Below are 18,932 nucleotides of genomic sequence, written 5' to 3'. Positions count from 1 at the left end.
ATTGAATAGCTTTTCACATATAATAAAGGTTCCTCTGACATATCCAAACCACAAACACAGTAATAAAGTATCTGATTCATGATATCGTGTTACTGCAGAACAATAACTTCAACCAAGATTAAGTAGACAAAAAAATGCCTGAAATGACCTCTCAAGCATGTTTCAAGTTCCTAACAAGTAGTCTATATCCACGACGTTCAACTTCTGGGATGGCATACCATAATTTACATCATACTGAAATAAATAAAACTCAGTGACTGCCTGAAAGATATTAGGAAATCAATGCAAAACCTACGTTTACCTTAATACAATGCATATCATCAGTTTCCATTATCAAAAACTCAGAACAAAATCTGACTTGTGTGACCTGTGGGAGATTTGTCGGAGAGGAAACTGTCTACTCACGGCAGATTTCTACGCTTTCGTCGGACCCATCCTCGCAGTCAGGCTCCCCATCACAGTGCCACCGCTTCGGGACACATTGGCCGTTGCGACACACGAAGTCCACCTCCACACAAGTCTTTCTAACTGGAGTGGGAGAGAAAGATGGATTCATTATACATTTAAGAGGAGACGGACGGGCTCCTTTAATGAAACGTGTCATGTCAAAGAAATAACAAATGGGTGGAGAAAAAAGTACACACACACACCTACCTTTCTTTATCAGGTGAAAAGGTCACAAGTTTACCATTTGTTTCCTTCGGATTAAACAAAGCTCAAACTCCACATTTGCATTGAAAATGCATTCAAAACTATCCTCTGGCGATTTGACCGATATTCATTTTCCATCAATGGGGGAATATGGAAAACACACCTTAGAGATAAAAGGGAAATTAAACTCCAGTCCTAACCACGAGGCAGATACATTTAATGGGAATTCTTGCTTTACAAAAGGACGCTGCGTCGAGGGGTAAACCTCTATATATGGGCATCCGCTCTAACAGGTGAGCCCACCAGGCGCCCCCATATTGCATTTTAAAATAATATTGTTTCTACATAAATACAATTTGTTTTAACAAAGTTGAGCACCTCCCAGGTTTATAGGACTATAGGAAAAAAATGACCAAGTTAGCAATTGGAAACTTTCATGGGAATTAATGGAAATTATGGGAATTTGGATGGGATGTAGTCCTTGGGCTCAAGTGCAGTACTGTCTTCACTCCGCTTCAACCTGCTGTAGAATGTTGGATTCTAGAAATGATCTGTGCAGTGGGTGTGGCCTCATTAGCCCTGCACTAGGCTACGTAGTAGCCCAAACCATTGACTTTTAGCTTAATATATGAAGGTAGCTAGCATGCTGCCTTTGATTTACCATGGTTATGGTTATATGCATGCTAAGCTAACCACCAGTGCTGGTTATTGTTTCCAGCCTATCAAGAACAAGTGGGCTATACAATTAACACAAATTAGGTTAATAGCAATGGGTTATGTATTATTACAAAAAAAAAAAAAACACCCCACTCCTGGATTTTAAAAACTAAATGTTGGCAAGTATGTAGTAGTCTATGCTGATTATGGCGTGCGTGCATGTCAGACGAATATAGGGAGGACATTCAAGCTGCAAGATGGGTTTTTTCCACACTACATTTAAGTTCCCTGTTATGGACTAACAGTATTATAACAAGCATAACAAATATTTATTTTATTCCCATTAATTCCCATGGAAAGTTTCCAACTTTGAAAATTCCCGGAATTTTGCAACCCTACTCTAGATACACTGTAATCATGAATTATATGTTGAAAACAGCTACATTGCAGTCCGTTTACAGCCTCCTTTCCCAAATTTTTTTTCCCTTTGATTTATTAATTTAGAATTTTAGAACCTTGACAACAATGATTTGACTGGCTGTTGATGTAAACTCATCTTCCTCCATGTTTACCTTGTCTGGATAAAAGTAGTGTGATGCATTTTCTTCACAGCACTAACAAAGAGCATAATCCCTCCCATTTCTGACAGGCTTTAATTTTGAAAAGCAGCAGTGTTGAGCTAGTTGTGTTGAACTGCTGTGAAAATGTACATTATATTGAATATAGTATGTGAGCCATTAGAGTACAGGGAATTAATCTACCAACTTCAATTTCAGGATATTACATGTATTAATATCTTGGGGGGGGGGTCTTCTAGTTATTTGGATTCTTTTCCCTTATATTGCCCTCCAGTACGATCAGCTGTTCTTTTACTCCCCCTCCTTCCCTTGCTTTCCCTCACTTGTTTTGTCCTCCCTCCCAGTCTCATATGACCCAGATAGATGACAAATATAAGAAAATGGAAAGAACTGAAATGTATTGGGCACGCACACACACACACACCTCTGTCGTATGACTCGTATCCATATTTAGCTCTGCTCTATCTGCAACCTTCACATCACCAGGTCACTCTGTCCCAAGGGATGCTGGGAAGTCTCTGGTGGGGCCAAGCTAACATGGTGGGGTTTGAATGTCATGTGACATCTACTGTATGTGCATAAATGTGCAATAGTGAGAACATGCAATCTATTCTATACTGTCTGTGGGCACTTTACACTAAAATAAATTATGTTGTGCTTGACTGTCTGTAAACCATCTACAGTATGTGTGTGATTAAAGCAATCAACATGTGTGCATCAGACTCATGCAGTGTGTATTAGTGCATTATATAGACACTTTCCTGAGGTAATAAGTGAGAACAAGCAAGGCATTTTTAAAATTTTCAGAAGGTTTCTAAGTGATGAAATCTACAGGAAGTAGGGGTGGTACGGTTCCCAAAACCCACGGTTCGGTTCGTGTTATTTTTTCTTTTAATCTTTAACACTCCAGAAATATACTTCAGTGTATGATATATAGCTAAAATTAGCATATTGAATGCATGTTGCATAATACATGCATTCAGTGGCAGTTTTTTTTATATATATATATATATATATATATATATATATATATATATATATATATATATATATATATATATATATATATATATATATATATATATTTTTATTTCTGCTGTCATCATAGGTAACATGAAATCCAAAATGTTCCCACACACCAGACTATATACACGACCCTGGTATCCTCCAACTCCAGGCAGCCTTCCTCATCTCTCCCACTTACCATTTCTGCATGTGACCTGCAGCACTCCACCTGAGGAGCGGTCGGCTCGGCGCCGGAAATCTTTTAAACTGACCTTTGTCGATCAAAAAAAACTATTTTCGTAAAATACGAGATCGTATTCAGAACGAGACCCCATTAGAGTCCGTTTTGAAATTCGGGAGCAGCAATAACCACATGACGCGTTCGTCCAATCAGCTGCCATGTGTTGCGTTCATGTTGCTCCTCCCCCTCGTCGTTTCCAGTAAGTGTTTTAACATAGGTGTCGAAAGTGGGCACTACGGCAGTAAGTGGTTAGTGCACATTAACAGTGTACCGACGAACCGTGCGACACACACACACACGCTCTGAACCGAGACATGCGAACCGAGCGGTTTGGATGTTTGTTCATGAACCGTACCACCCCTAACAGGAAGCCAAACTAAAAGTCCTCAAAATCATTCAGTGCTGCTTAAACACCAGAAAAGCCAGATAGATGCTAAAGTTAGTTGACTTTCCCCTGTCTGTGGCTCTCAGCCCATCGGTTCCAACTAAAGATGTAAATCTTTAAAAACTGCTAACAAATGTATTGTTTAGGGGTGCAACGGATCATCAAAACGTGGTCATAGTAATGCAGTTATCTGTGCTCAGAGTGTGCGTGTGGTGCGTTAGCACTGTGTTTAGCATCTCACCACAGGAGTGCTCGTCACTGCCGTCGGTGCAGTCCTGGTCTCCGTCACACTGCCAGACGGACGGGATGCAGCGACCGTTTCCACACTGAAACTGGCTGGCCTCACATTCCGTCTTAGTACCTACAGAGGAACAGAGACACAGAGGGGGTATGAGGAAAAACTGAAGTGATTATGGTCCCTTAAATCATTTGTTGAGCTACAGTTTGCTGTTTGTTTAGTCCTAGCAGCATTCCCTGCAGTGCTGAAATTTAGAAACAAATTGCATTGAAATTCCAGCAGATCCCAGCAGCTACTTAGCCACTGTGGAGATATGCCAGCTCCACATGTTGGATTTCCACAGAAAGTTGAGTTCTTCTTGCTTCACATTTTTAACAACTGTACCTCTGCTACTAGGGCTGCGTAATGCAGAATAATGTTCTTACCATTTGCAGATAAATATAAGAACGTAAAAAGAGACCAAATGTGTTTTGGTGTATGCTTCTTGCACAGAGTTGTGTGCTGTCAGAGACGGTGGTTCCCCAAACAAAAGGAAACTGACAGACGGTTCAACTTAAGCGGTAAGGGTCACAGTGGCCTCGAGCAAAGTACATTGAGTAATAAACGATGACGAGATATAATACAGTGGCCCCCACCCTGGCGTGTGTTGTGTGAAGACGGCAGTCCCGGTGCTGAAGAAGAAGACGGGGCCCAAGAAAGAAAGTATAAGAGATGAGGGGAAGAACAGATCGGGGCTCACGAGGTCTGACAGTCTAGAGATACGTGGACCTAGGGCTGGGCGATATGCAGAAAATCTGATGTCACAATATTTTTGACCAAATACCTCAATGTCGATGTTGTGATGATATTGTAGGGTTGACAAATCGGTACTTTTACAAAATAACTTCACAATTAGATTTTAGATAAATAATCATCAATAATGTGGATACAATAACTAAGTGGGTAAAGGCAAATAATAGAACAGTTACAACAGTCTGGTAAGTTCAGAAAATGACATCACTTTACTGTAATGCTGCCTTTAAAACCAGCAAAAGACAGAACTTTAGCCATTTACGATATTACGATATCTAAAATCTAAGACGATATCTAGTCTCAAATCACGATATCGATATATCATCAAAATATTGTCCAGCTCTACGTGGACCTGGATTTTGTCTGTTGCTAGGGAAACTTAGTCTCTGCGTGCCTTGTGATCCCACAAATCTGTATTGAAACTCAGATGCTTGACTGATTAAATAAATGTATTTGACTTTATCTTATTCGGCTCTTGCTTAGGATCAATGTAACTCCAATTTAACAAATGTGCGGGGGAGATCGATCTATCTATCTAGGTCTTTTGTTTGGAGTCAGACACCTTGTCCCAAAGGGGGGGCACAGAGGAGGAAATCCCCAACAGTACTGAATTCAATACTTTTTAGGCACCGACCGAATTGCCTCTAAAAGTAGTACCAAAAAATGCCTTGTCCTTCAATACTCCATTTTAATACCCAAGGAGTAAATCTCATCAGCGTCAGTGAGCCAATAAGCATGCGGCATGCTTCTACCTAGATCTAATAATGTCTGCGATGGGCTTTCTAACATTACACGTCGTAGAGACACAGGAAAAACTACGTTACGCACAGAGATACGGGGCTCACGTAGTAGGAACTGAAATATAACAAAATATTTGTGCCGTAATGTGTAATGTTGTAATTAATTGTTTTATAAAATTGGTATCGAAAAAAAGTATCGTTAAAGGAACCGGTATTGAAGTCACGGTATTGGTACAGAATAGTTTTAAACAATACCCAGCCCTTACTGCTACACCTCAACATTCAGGAATTGCGGTGAAACATTCCATCCAGCTCCACTTGTGCAAGGCACTATTCATACGGGCTGTTAATCTAAACAGCTCTATAAATAGGAGAGAAAACCCTTCCTCCAATAATACTGTGTTTGAGCACTTGAGACGCACACTGCTGATGTCTGAACTGAAACCCTGTGTTTGCATTTGCAACTGATGATGAAGTGGCATCAATATTTTAGTGAAATATGCCTCCGTGTCCTAAATGTCCTGAATGTCTACGGGGTAACATCTGTTCAACAGTCGTCTGAAGGACATCAGATGTACAGAAACTGAGGTAGAGGGAAAAGACGGAACCTGGGAGGATTTTTTTTTTTGGCCATTATTCATAACCACGTAAAACCAAATGCCTGACTTTTAATATGATTAAAAAATAATAATAATAATAATAATAATAATAATAATAATAATAATAACTCACTGACTTTAGAAAATTAAAGAACTGTACCAACAACAGCAATCTAACAGACTCTAGAGTAGAGCTGGGAGATATGGAGAAAATCAAATATCACGATATTTTTGACCAAATACACCGATGTTGATATTGTGGCGATATTGAAGGGTTGACTATTGGCGCTTTCACAAATATTTACACAATGAGTTTTGATAATCACCAATAATGTGGATACCTTGGCAAATTATAAAACCGTAAGTCAGGTTAAGTCCAGAAAATGACATCACTTCACTGTAATGCAGCCTTTAAAACCAGGAAAAGGCAACACTTCTCTCATATCACAATATCCAAAATATAAGACGATAGCTAGCCTCATACATTGATGTCGATATAATATAGATATTGCCCAGCCCTACTCTATAACGTTTCTTAAAATAAGAAAAAAAAATTGATTTTCCAATCCGTTTAAGTAAACTATAGTATCAAAAACTGCAGTAAGATCTAGTCCCAGAAGCACCGAGATGGAATCTTAGCAAATATTTACCACTTAATCATTTTTAAAGATTTGTTTTTGCAAACAAAGAAAGAAAGCAAAGGGCTGTGAGTTGCAATCAAACCTGCTTTAGTAGGTCTACCATAGCTCTTAGTTGTGTAACGGACCATAGTTGATTCGTGTTCCGTATGGATCAACATTAAACGATTCGGAATGCATGTAAACCGCAGATTAATTGCAAAGTTTAATCATAATAGTGTATCAAATGTTTACTGTTGCCACTACTTAAAGTAGGCTGCTAAATCTCTATGGAGGGAATGTGAAAAGGCCAGGCAAAGCAATTTTCACGTTAAAAATGACTTGATAGAGACCGTCATGGCTACTCGAGCAGTGTAAGAACTCAAAACCGTGACGCCGTCTACCGAGCTTTGTTGCATCAGCGGCAGTTGGTGATTTAGTTACCCAAGAATAGGGGGCTTTGAGCCAGGAACATGGCACCACGTGCTGCCGGCCGTTAACTTTAGGCACCAAAACGACGCTAATGGCTTTAGCAGGTGAGCTACCCTGCACCCCAGATCTTTTACCACTTAAGTAAGTGCAGTTTCAGTGGAGCAATAGGCTTTGAAAGTAGAGAAGCACTGATTGACCGGCTGGTGAGCCATATAGAGAAAAAAAAAAAAAAAGGAAAAAAATCGGAACCGGCATCGGCTGGCCTAACTCGAAAATCGGCCTAGAAAGTTGGAATCGGTGCATCTCTACTTGAAAGCAGATTGAAAATGTTAAAAATTACTTTTGAATGTTGACTGAAAGTTGCTGAGACGCAACCGTTTAATACTTTTCAAAAGAATAGAAGGTTAGAAACTGGCTAATAATTATTTAGAAACCTTGGATCAAGGTGAGGTTTTTCTTCATTTTTTAAGTAGAGGTTTAACCACAGCATTCTTAAAGCTAGTGGAGACAGCACCAGTCGTGAGTCATAAATTGACAATGTTCAGCATTGGAGGTCCACAGATGGCCAGAGATCTTTAAAACGTGTAGCTGGTTGGTGGTCAAGGAGGAAGGTAGTTGGTTTGGAAGCAAACTGCAGCTTAGACATTTTAAGAATCCCTAAATGTCTAAGAACAGAGCCTTTTGGGAAAATCATCAGGGAGGAGGACAGGATGAATGACTGGCACGAAGAATAGTCATTTTTAAAATTGACATTTTAGACGTTTCCAGTGAGACATTCATGAGTTTATAAAGTGACTTGTTTTAAACATTACCGTTGCTGCTCTACAAACATTCTGCCTAGTTACATTTAAAATATTCAATTATAATCCAGTTCTGAATTTTAAAAAAAGACAACCAGGCTGACATGGGAAATGTATAGCCAATATGCACACTAGGGCTGGGCAATATATGGCTATTATATCGATATCGTGATATGAGACTAGATATCGTCTTAGATTTTGGATATCGTAATATGACATAAGTGTTGTCTTTTACTGGTTTTTAAAAAAAAAAAAAACAAAAAAAAAACAGTAAAGTGATGTCATTTTCTGAACTTACCAGACTGTTGTAACCGTTTCATTATTTGCCTTTACCCACTTAGTCATTATATCCACATTACTGATGTTTATCAAAACTCTCATTGTGTAAATATTTTGTGAAAGTACCAATAGTCAACACTACAATATCGTCTAATTACTACTAAACTACTAATAATTGTCTAATTATCACACGTCACGGTCAGCCCAATGTTATGGCAGATATTTATCATAGTGCAGGCCTGATAGTCAGGTGGGGAAACTCAATATAAAAATGATTAGCAATCATAAACCAATCGTATCGAGACCAAACTGAAGAATTCAATCATTTATCAGCAAAGCTTTGTTAGACAGTGATCTGATACTTGTAATTGATTCACAGATTTATTATCAGCTAGTACAGTGCCCGTTCAAAACGGCCTGTTGGGAAGGGGCCAACTGCTTGGCCTCCTGTATCACTGCTTGTAGCCTTCTCCAGAACCATTGTACTCCAAAATAACTTACAGAAGGACCCAAAGCACTTAACATGACACTCCACTGTATACTACTCACTCACTGTGTACTTCTACTTCAGGAGGAAAACATTGTACTACTAGATTTACCTGAGAGAAATGTTACTGGTTAGGTTGCAGATTCAGATTGTACCCTTTTATCAAAATATTACAAGTAAAAATGTGGAGTAATCAGACATTTGCCTCAGCAGTGTGCCATGTGTCACCCATCCGGTCTGTTATGAGAGCCAATCAGCAAAAATATGCATTCATCAACCACCAGAACCGGACCAAGTACAGAGACTGACCCACACTGGACTGGCAAAGATGGAGTCAACCGTACGGAGGAAGGCCGCTCAGCTCCGAGATTACATTTTTTTGCGGTCTGCTTAAGTTGTGAATTGACAGCTTAGCTTGGCTTTTGTTTTATCTATGTAGGCAAAAAAAAATGCCTTTTTAGTGAGTTTCCTCTTAGCGGAATGCTCAGAGTGAATTTATGATGGGCTTTAATTGTGAAGGGTAAACGCGGGAGAGCCAGCTTATGGCAGCGGGTTTTTTTTCCCCCTCAACCTTTATTGTGCGGTCGTTTAGTTTTATTTACAGTTTATTAATGGCCAATATCCAATGCTGTCCAGACTTCTCAGAATTCCAAAACACCAAGTTCATAGGGTACCTACGAAACCAAGCGTGAAGTAGATCGGATGAACGGTTCATGAGATATTTGAAAGACTAAAGCGTCGCAGCAGAATCATCATTTGGTAAACACTGAAGCAGTTCATATTTTCTGTTCTGTGGAAACAAGTGAAACTACAGTGGAAACAAAACTGTCAAAGGTTCGATTCCACGTCAACAAGAACAATTTGTAGTAGAAAGCAGTGTTTGCAGTGCAGTCTGTCGTAGTGGAGATAGGGACGGCTCCAGGTCTTTAAATAACACTGTCTGACCTTGACGACTGCTTTAGTCTGGACTGTGGGTAAATGGAGCAGAAGAGGACGCACATATCGCTTTGCCACCGAGTGGTCAACTACTTTTCATTAAAAGGAGGGTCAAAAGTTTCCCTGTAAAAACATTTAGGGCGATTGCCAAAATAGAAGACAAAATCCTTTTCGGGCCAAAAGGATTGCAGGGATTTGTCAGAATGGAAGGAAAAAAAAAAGAACTCCAAGTCTCCAAGAACTGCATTTAGTCACTGAAACGCCATTATGAAGGGAACCGTTTTAAGTGGGTCAGCAGCTCCTTAAGGGGGAGAGAGAGAGAGAAACATCGCTGTTTGATTGGAACCTGAGGAGCTTCAGGCCTTTAACTGAAGCAGCAACACGCAGCTGAAGACCTGCATGTCTGAAGCTGTGCCAACGTTACCAAATCTATGGTTCTACAGACTATGTAGTAGGGCTGCACAATTAAAATCACAATAAATTACGTGTGAAAATCGATTCCAAACTTTGGACACTGTCGTTTTCTCCAGCCTGGCTCTTCTTAGCCCCTCACCATTTATGCCCTCTCATTTTGTAAACTGCTCCGTCAGTTTCATGGCATGTGTCGCCAGCAGCGTCAAACCGGTGCGAGACTAATAATCATCCGTGCGGAAACACTGAGAACGTTACGTTTCTAACATTGTTTAAACGAAGCGTCGAGGCAGATCATTTTTGCATCGAGGATTTTTAGTAAATCGAATTATTGGAGTTACTCGAAGGAATCGTTTCAGCCCTAGATATATTTTCCTGATATCGTGCGGCCCTACTACGTAGCGTCGGCCAGTTAGGAACCTACAGTCGAGAATTCATCTTTAACAATTTTTTTTATAATTCATTAAATTGTTTAAGTCATTCATCAAGCATAAACATCTGGTTTCAGCTTCACAAATGTGAGGATTTGCTTCCTTTGATTAAACACCCTTGTTTGGTACGCCTGACACGAGTCCAGGAAGTCCTCAGCACAGGAGGAGGTCAATTAAGAGCCAACAGCCTGCAGACTTCCATTCAACGAGACTACAGCTGTACTTGCACCAGTCACGTTACAGAACACGCCGACGACCTTTCGTCCACAGTAGCATTTCAATCACCACAATCAAAGCTTAAATGGATCACAGCGTACCGACCTGAATCAGAACAAAATGAGCACATCAACCCATCAAACAAATAACTACTGCCATACAGACCGATGATAGGGAGACGGACAAAACATGTATTCTTCTTGCTGCAACTATCGACTATTTTGATTAGCGATCAATCTGTCGATTGTTACTTCAAAGAGTAACAGACAAAGACCTCCCGTCGGTTTTTTTTCTCCGTTTTGCGACGGTCATCTTCACATCTTCTAGCCTCACAGCAAAGCATTCGGGTCTAGTCAAAACTGAGCAGCTTAGCTGGCTTATCAGCACCAAGTGTAAAATATAGCAGCTGTGGATGAGAGGGAGGCTGACTGCTGGAAAAACAAACCAGACCTTTTAGCGCTCGTGATTTTCCGGTGGCGCCGAGCGTTTCTTTCCACACGAATGCATAAAAAACATGGCCTGTCTACAAATTGCATGCAGTTTCATAACAAAATGATCCATTTCACATTGGTGACCTTGCACAGCGTTCACTATCACCGTTTACTTTTGAAAACCACTTACTCAAACTATGCTGCAAAAGCACAAACTCTAAAATACCATAGAAAAGCCAAAATGTTGCCAACACGCACCAGTCATCATCATGAGCTGCTACATCAGGGAAATATTTCACAACAAGTCCTGACTCATCCATCAGCCTGACCTGGTGATTACTGCTGACGTACATTTAATGCTGACGGAGCGAGAATGATCACAAACAGAGGGCCTCAGGCGCCCGGTGACGGCTCAGTCCTGTGTTGATCAAAAACAATATCACCACGTGAAGCACAGACGCATCATAAAAAAAGGCGCAGCAGGGTTTGAGATAAAACAAAATCTCAGCTATTCAGCAGTTCATTTGGCTGAGTCCATCCATCAATGTTCCCCCATGTTTGTTTTTGTAATTCACAAGGGCGGCTACAGAGCTGTGCCAATATGAAACCACAGTTTCGGGACCAATACCAAAGCCATATACTGCATGGTAAGATGGCAGGTTAGGCTGTGACTGAGTCAAGTCTGTTCAGTACCTACTGTAATCGTAAGGGCTGCACGATATGAGGAAAATATGCGATCGCATTGAACAGCGCAATAATGATATTAATTGCGATAAACAGATGTTAAAGTGTACTCAGTTCTGTATTTCTACTGCTTTCAGTATTCTGGTAAAATACAACAAAGTGCTTGTTGAATTTAAAAAAAAAAAAAAAAAGGACATCATTTAACATTTTATTGAACAAATGGAGCATTAAATATCGCAATAAATAAATGAGTGATGTATTGTGCTGCCCCAGTACTAGGACACCCTGTTCTGACACGTAGGCCTACGTCTAAAAATCAACTCAAATCGGCATCTTTGGCAAAGTGGTTTGCTGTAGTGTAAAGTAAATGTGAGATGAGGTTAACATGACGCAACATGCAAAGCCACTGGAACCAAGCACCCGAGTTGCAGAGAATGATCTATTCCTGCGTTGGTTCTTTAAGGGTGTATTCTCTGGGGTTACCATTCTAGTGTCTCTTTGACTTAGTCAGGAAAACTGCACACCCTGCACTTTGAGCCAATGATCAAGTACATAAACCTGTACAAGAGTATTCTCCTTTTCCCTGCAGTGTCAGACTCAATTTTTAGCTGACATCCGAAGTCAAAACACTCCAAACTGTACACCGATAGTGCTGCCACATAATGGCTGAGAAAGCTTTCAGCACTTTTTCCTTGCAAAAAGGCATGAAAAAGGTCACTGCTTCTATTCCTTCAAAAATCCTTTGTGTGCTGGACCAAGAACACATCAGCTAACTAAGGATTGTGGAAAGCTAGATGCAGCAATATTTTGTAATAGCTGCACAGTACCATTTCAAACTAATTTCTAAAAAAAGTTCAAACCTCAAGAAACATGAACCAGATAGAATTTGGTGAATCCAGAACCACGTAGAAAACAGGTTTGTGTACTTCATGTGGAGGATGTTTGGCTCCATTCTGGTCAAAAAAAACGGCAAGACCGTGACATCTGATCACAGAAAAGCTTCAGAATTACTCTCAAAATATTGTGAATTTATTGTGAAAGTATTACAACTTTGCAATGTTGGGACTTTTCAAAACATTTTTCATATTAAGCATAACAATTCTTAAAATCGGATTGTTGTCCCAACAATGACTATAGTAGTAGGGCTGCTCAATTATGAAAAGAATCATAATCACAATTATTTAACAGGATAACTGACTTTTGGAAAGATGTTGCATATATTGAAATACAAAAAATAAAAAAGTGAAAAGGTTAAAACAGTCAAAACAGCTAGAACTGTGAAATTTCCCTTTATAAACAGGTTTTTATTCAGAACACAAGACAAAATATGAGTTTACACGCAACACGTAGTTTCTCAATTATTCTGTTTTTGGGATCATTAGGAGCCCAAATCGGAACCGCGATTAAAATTCCGATAAATTGCACAGCCCAAGACCCTAGTCCACCATCTTAAATGTGTAAGTCACCGTTATTGCATGCAAATGCACATTAACTGAAAGAGCAAAGCTCTCCTTCACTAAAAAGGCTCGAGTTTGAAAATGACAGATTATTCCACATGCTAATTATTCACCTGCTTGTACTCCCTGTGGATTTCAAACCATAGATTCAACAGGCGTGGGGCTGAGTGAACCGTCTACTTCCCAAAATAATAGATCATTGTGCGCTTTATAAAAACGCTGTCACGCTGGAGGTCATGGTAATGCAATTTTCCCCAGTAACAGAAACTGGTTGCAGTGTACTACTCCTCCTCCCTCTGTCCACCACCCCGCCCACTTCAAGAACAAACACACACACACGTCTAGCATGGTATCACACTAACCGTGGAGGAAAAATACATCCATTTTAATCAGGCCAGCGTTGTTGCTGCTGCTGCTGCTGCTCTTGCCGCTAGCCAATTTGCGTTACGTCTTGCTCAAATAGGCTCACACAATCTCAATCTGCGTGTGCGTACACGTGTGTTTGGGTTTGGTTTCCCACTGAGAATGAGGTGGTGGGTTTATGCATGTTTTGGGGGAGTGTGTGCACATTATAAGGACTAGTTTTCTCTCTCTCTCTCCCTCCCTCTCTCCCTCTCTCTCTCTCTCTCTCCCTCCCTCTCCCTCTCCCTCTCCCTCCCAAAGGCCATTTTCCACAGTAGGTAGGAATTCGAGAGACTGATCTGTGTAAGACGCAGGCAGCCAACACAGCTCTCTGCCTCTCTGAGCGGTTACATAATTTAGCCTGCGCGAAAAATACTGCTGAAATATGATTTAGCCTGCGTGCAAACTACTGCTGAAATGAGTGTAACTGCATTAATTAATTAATAATATGTACCTGGGGTAAGAAAGGTCCCACAGTTCTATCTCCAACGCCGATAACAAAATCCTTGGATTGTAGCCAATCTTCTAAGCAGCCCATAAGGTGGGAAAAAAACATTAGGCAAGTGCAAAGTAACTACATATCACAATTTAACTTAACCAAGAAGGGTCTCTTCAATTATAGGATTTACCCTATCTACCACTATAAGGCTTAGATGCAGCACCGAAGCCGTTTTGGGCACCAGCTAAGCTGAATAAATGTAACCGAAATACTTTTCTCACATCTAATGATTGTAGTTTGTCCCCAGTGGACTTCTTCAGCAAGTTTTGTCTTTAAGCTTTTTGAGTGTTCATTTGTATTATCTGTCCATTTGTCACAGTTTGAGAAACAGATATGGTGATCACAATGGTCCAAAATGTGAAATTGCATTTTTAGATAAAAAAAAAAAAATGTTTCTAACCCCTAAACCCCCTGCCAAATAAGTGCACCTAAGTCTTCCACAAATAGGGAAAAACACTGGTAAATACAAATTATTCATAACCAACAAACTATATAAAATATTTTTCACTAAGCGATAGATATTCTTGGATCAGGGCTGGTTGGCAACATATTTAATATAACATTTAGGATGTGAATTAGTGCAATTAATTAGTTGATCAAGTAAAAAAAACAAATTTTATAGAACTAAATCATCAAGCTAAAGCACCCAACATTTGCTGCTTTCAGAATCCCAAATGTGAATATAGAGAGTTAGTCACAGCCTAAACGTGGCGTCTTCCAATTACTCGTTTTGTTCATCTCAAAACAACGGTCCAAAATCCAAAAACAATATAAAACAGAGGATGTCAGCAAACCTTCACATCACTAGTATTTTCTAGATTGATTTACCACCACCAGTTAGTAGCCTAATAACTTAACCTTGGCCACTCTGCTTATAATTAGGTCCTCATTGGGTTCACCTGCGGTCGGTAATTGGCCGGTCACTCCTCACCTGCTGCCCCCCTACCGGGACTGCGGTGCTGCTTCATACCCTATTTTTATCGCTATACATCAGTCCAAAGTAACCCCGTTTTCCTTTTCCCCTGCCACCCCCGCTGTCGGTTTCCACTTAGGAGCAAATACATAAATTACCAACCTCGCTGGGGGTGGTGACGGCAAAAGAAAATCCCATAGCGGAAGTGAACGAGAAATCAGGACACGCACAACCACCAAACCAGTACAATACCCAGGCGTTTATTCGGAAGGGCCGCGTGTTTTCAGGGCGAAAAATTAACGTTAATTGACCGCAGGGCTAATTGGCCAGGAATGAGTGGCGACAAGCAGTGCTGTACAGCAGGCAACACAAACCACACGGGCCTCTCCATCCCCCCACCCCCTTTCATTTCCAGAGACGGATATTGAGCTGAAACACTCAAGCTACATACATTACTAATTTAAGGACGAACACATTCCTTACAAATACATGTAAAGCACGCACAAGGCAGAACATGGCCAATTTCAGCCCCCAAATTAATGTTACTTAAGAGGTTTCTATGCTAAGAAGAAGAGCCAGGTTGATTAGCCCAAGGTGTAGCCAAGCACGGTCATTCCCTCAAGGAGCAGCCAAGACAGGTGTACAGCTCGGCAACGTTAGCTAACCTCACAGGACACGGTGCGGGTTTCCCAACACACACAGACACATTAAGCGAACAAATATACACACACACACACACACACACACACACACACACCCAGAGGACTCAAGACTTACCGTGGACGTTAATGCAGTGCTGGAGACATATTAGCATGGGCAGCAGGAGGATCCCCGGTGTGGACGTGACCATCTCTTGCAGTGTACGCACGGTTGCTAGCTGAGCGCTCGCGGGCTGCATCTCTGCCCTGCCTGCCTTTCTTGCTGGCTCGCGCTGGCCTGCTTCTACTTTGATTCTGCCGGTTCACGCGCAAATCATTCATACAGACAACAGACACGAGCGCTCACACACCGAGCAGAACAGAACCGAACAGCCGCTCCTGCCGAAGCCAGCGACCGATCAGCAGCACGCGCAGCACAGAACTGCGTCCGAAGAGGGAGCAGTGAGAAATAAAACGGAGGCGGCCGCAGCGCAAAGACCACGCGCCTTTATGAGCTCGTTCTACACACACGCGCAGTGGGGGCCGTTCGGGCTCCCGTTCACTCCTCTCGAGCTGATAATATCCATTTCCTAAAGTTGACGGTAGCGAGCGGCCCCGGTAACCGGGTTGATAGTGGTGCTACACAGCCCGTCACAGCTGAGGAGGCTTTCTCTTCCTCTCTCAGGAGTTCTTGGAACATTGTTAACCCTTCACTATCCGCATAAATGATAGATAAGAAGTAGATCCTATTTACACACAAATCTCAATAAAATAGGAGAAATTAGACTATGTATAATCAGTGTTACGCAATTCTATCTATATTTCGTGGTTATTTATTTGTCAATCAATAGATAGATAGATTATCTATCTATCTATCTATCTATCTATCTATCTATCTATCTATCTATATATCAACTTACAGTTTATTTATCAATTACTCTGGACCAGTTGCAAAATATAACCAGGGAATGATTAACGTGTGTTCGACAGGGCACATTTCTTTAGTTCCAGATTTTCCTTCTAGCTATCACTACAGTCTAATAAAAAAAAAATATCACTCCTTCACCTTCAGCCAGAAAGGGGCAAATAGTGCAATCCCTTGGTTTGTGTTGATTGGCTCATATGGAAGTCTGTAGCAGCAATAGGCTACTGTACTGCAACTGCACACTAAAGCTCCACCAGCAGAAAAGTAGTTTGCCGAACATAAACACATGTCTTTACTAAACAGTGGCCACTGTGACCACAAGTGTTAATTACAGGACAATGTCCCATTTCATTTCCATACATTTCCCAAGATTCTCTGACTTTCCTGTCCCAGCAGGACTTTAGGCCACATACTCAGGGGGACCTTGACACCTTGACACTTGGCATACTTTGTGTGAGGAGGTTCACTCTGTCTGGTAGATAAGCTGAAGACCCTTGGAGATGCCTCATCCTCACAATAAGCATGAATGATAGGAAAAAAAAATCACAATTACCTAAGCTCATCATTCTAAATGTCAAGATCAGCCTACAGCAGTGGCGGGTCTAGAAGAGGGGGCACACGGTGGCACCGGCCACCCCTGAAATATGATTGCGCCCCCCCCAGCCCGGTACTCCATCCAATCCATTGGGCTAGAATGCTGTCAATCTAACAATTGTGGTTTCCATTGGATCAGAGTGCTGTCACTTGGCTGCCTGTTCTGCCAGTTTCCCCCAGCCATTGTCACACGACCAATTCATGTTTCCATGATGACTATCCAAAATTCTGATACCATTGAACAGCACTCAAATCTTTTTTTTTTTTTAAAAGTGGCAGACTAAGTCTATAAAACATGTGTATTGTATTCTGATATACAATTTATTTAAAATGAAAACAAGTGAAACTATTAATGAATGTGATGTTTTATTTAGCAGAATTGCATTATGTTCCAGCCTATCCAATATTGCCTATATTTCTAAGCAGATTTTCTATGCTATATTCAGATAAAATGCAGCTACCAGTTAAAAAAAAACGAACATGTTTAGTTTGGTATTGTTGAGTAGAAAAGCAACATTCACTCCGCTTGCTTTGTCTCCTTTGTGGAGAAGGGAATTAAATCCCCCGGAAGATCCATTTCCAGAAGAACAAAGAACATTCCCACACACTTGCCACCTCTGCATCGGTTTATTCGGTCGACATTTCGCTCATGAGGATCTTTCTAAAGACAAATGACTGAAACGTCAACCCATTAAACCAACGCAGAGGTGAACAAAAATGTGTGCGGGAAATAGTTTTGGTTTTCATTGCCAATCATTTTGTAAGAGCAGACGTCTCATAGAGTGAATACCAAATCCTGGCACCAAATTCAGCTCTTACGTGTTCTTCCCTCCGTCTGTCTGATGCTATTTCTCCCCATTTTCATCACCAGGCCTTTGGATTTTCCAGAGGGCTGCATGCTGCCAGCTTTCATAGGCTCTCACCAGTTCTTATCAGAGGATTGAACCTCATCTTCAGTGATGGCTGATGGCTGCTGATAATACACCCCAAGGCTCATTCTGTCCCAGATTTTTACATGCCCTGAAAAAAAATAAAACAAACACAAACCACTGTACAAATCGGTATAAGGAAGTGTCTCCGTCTCTCTACGACTGTCAGCATCTCTTTCTTGCAGTCACCTCCAAACACACACTAACACACAACCACACAATTGCAGATCAAACGGTTGAAAAATCCAGTCTCTTATGAAAATCAACTGTGGAAAATCATTATTTGAAGGCCCAAAAAAACTAAATCTAAATCCATCACCTCTTATTTCACTTAATAATTTGCTCTATAACTGCTGGAAATAATTAGAGCTTTGAAGACACAATAAGTTGACTTTTTATCGTCCCATGGCAGAGAATTGTCACAATATATTGCAGAGGTGATGCGGCTGTTGATCAGATACAGTAAAACACACCAGAATTTAGTGAAATCAACCAATCTTTTATCATTAAATAACAAAAAGAGCACTGTGTGTTGCTACAGATAAACACAGGGGCGTAGCACAAAATTCTGTGCCCTGTAGAAAAGCATTTTCTATGGGCCCCTCCCTGCATCCACACCTATTCATTCTAGCATATTTTTGGGTCCTCCTCACATGAGGGCCCTGGGTACTCAGTCCCCCTTTTCCCCCAGTCCGACACCCCTGGGTAAAAAGGAGACAATGAAATACAATCCAAAACGTTTTTCTGTGATAGATCCATAAGTGTGGAGGCCAATCAGACACCAACACGCTGCAAATGGTTAATAATGCTGTTTATAATGACAGCATTTTACAACTCTGAAAAAGTTATAACAGAAGCAATCATTTTTATTCTCCTTGGTTGTGATTGGCAGGTAAACAGTAAAGGTACCGTTACAAAGTAATCTACCAGGAACATGTGTTTGCACACATTTGACCAAAGCAGTG

At 40.9% G+C, this 18,932-nt stretch overlaps 1 protein-coding gene across 1 annotated transcript in view; it reads right to left on the bottom strand.

Moving 5' to 3' along the window:
• The window catches only part of vldlr (very low density lipoprotein receptor), a 56,052-nt gene extending 39,850 nt beyond the window's left edge, over positions 1-16,202 (bottom strand). The window contains 4 exon segments of the mRNA XM_078271215.1: positions 406-528; positions 3,759-3,878; positions 15,659-15,744; positions 15,746-16,202. Of these exon segments, the coding sequence (XP_078127341.1) occupies positions 406-528; positions 3,759-3,878; positions 15,659-15,744; positions 15,746-15,861 (445 nt within the window). The 5' untranslated portion in view covers positions 15,862-16,202.
• Positions 16,203-18,932: the final 2,730 nt, after the last annotated feature.

The sequence above is a fragment of the Sander vitreus genome, chromosome 16 (genome assembly GCF_031162955.1).
Source record: "Sander vitreus isolate 19-12246 chromosome 16, sanVit1, whole genome shotgun sequence".
Taxonomy (NCBI): Eukaryota; Metazoa; Chordata; class Actinopteri; order Perciformes; family Percidae; genus Sander; species Sander vitreus.
The sequence above is the reverse complement of the archived record's forward strand: the minus strand, read 5'-3'. Positions and strand labels throughout refer to the sequence as shown.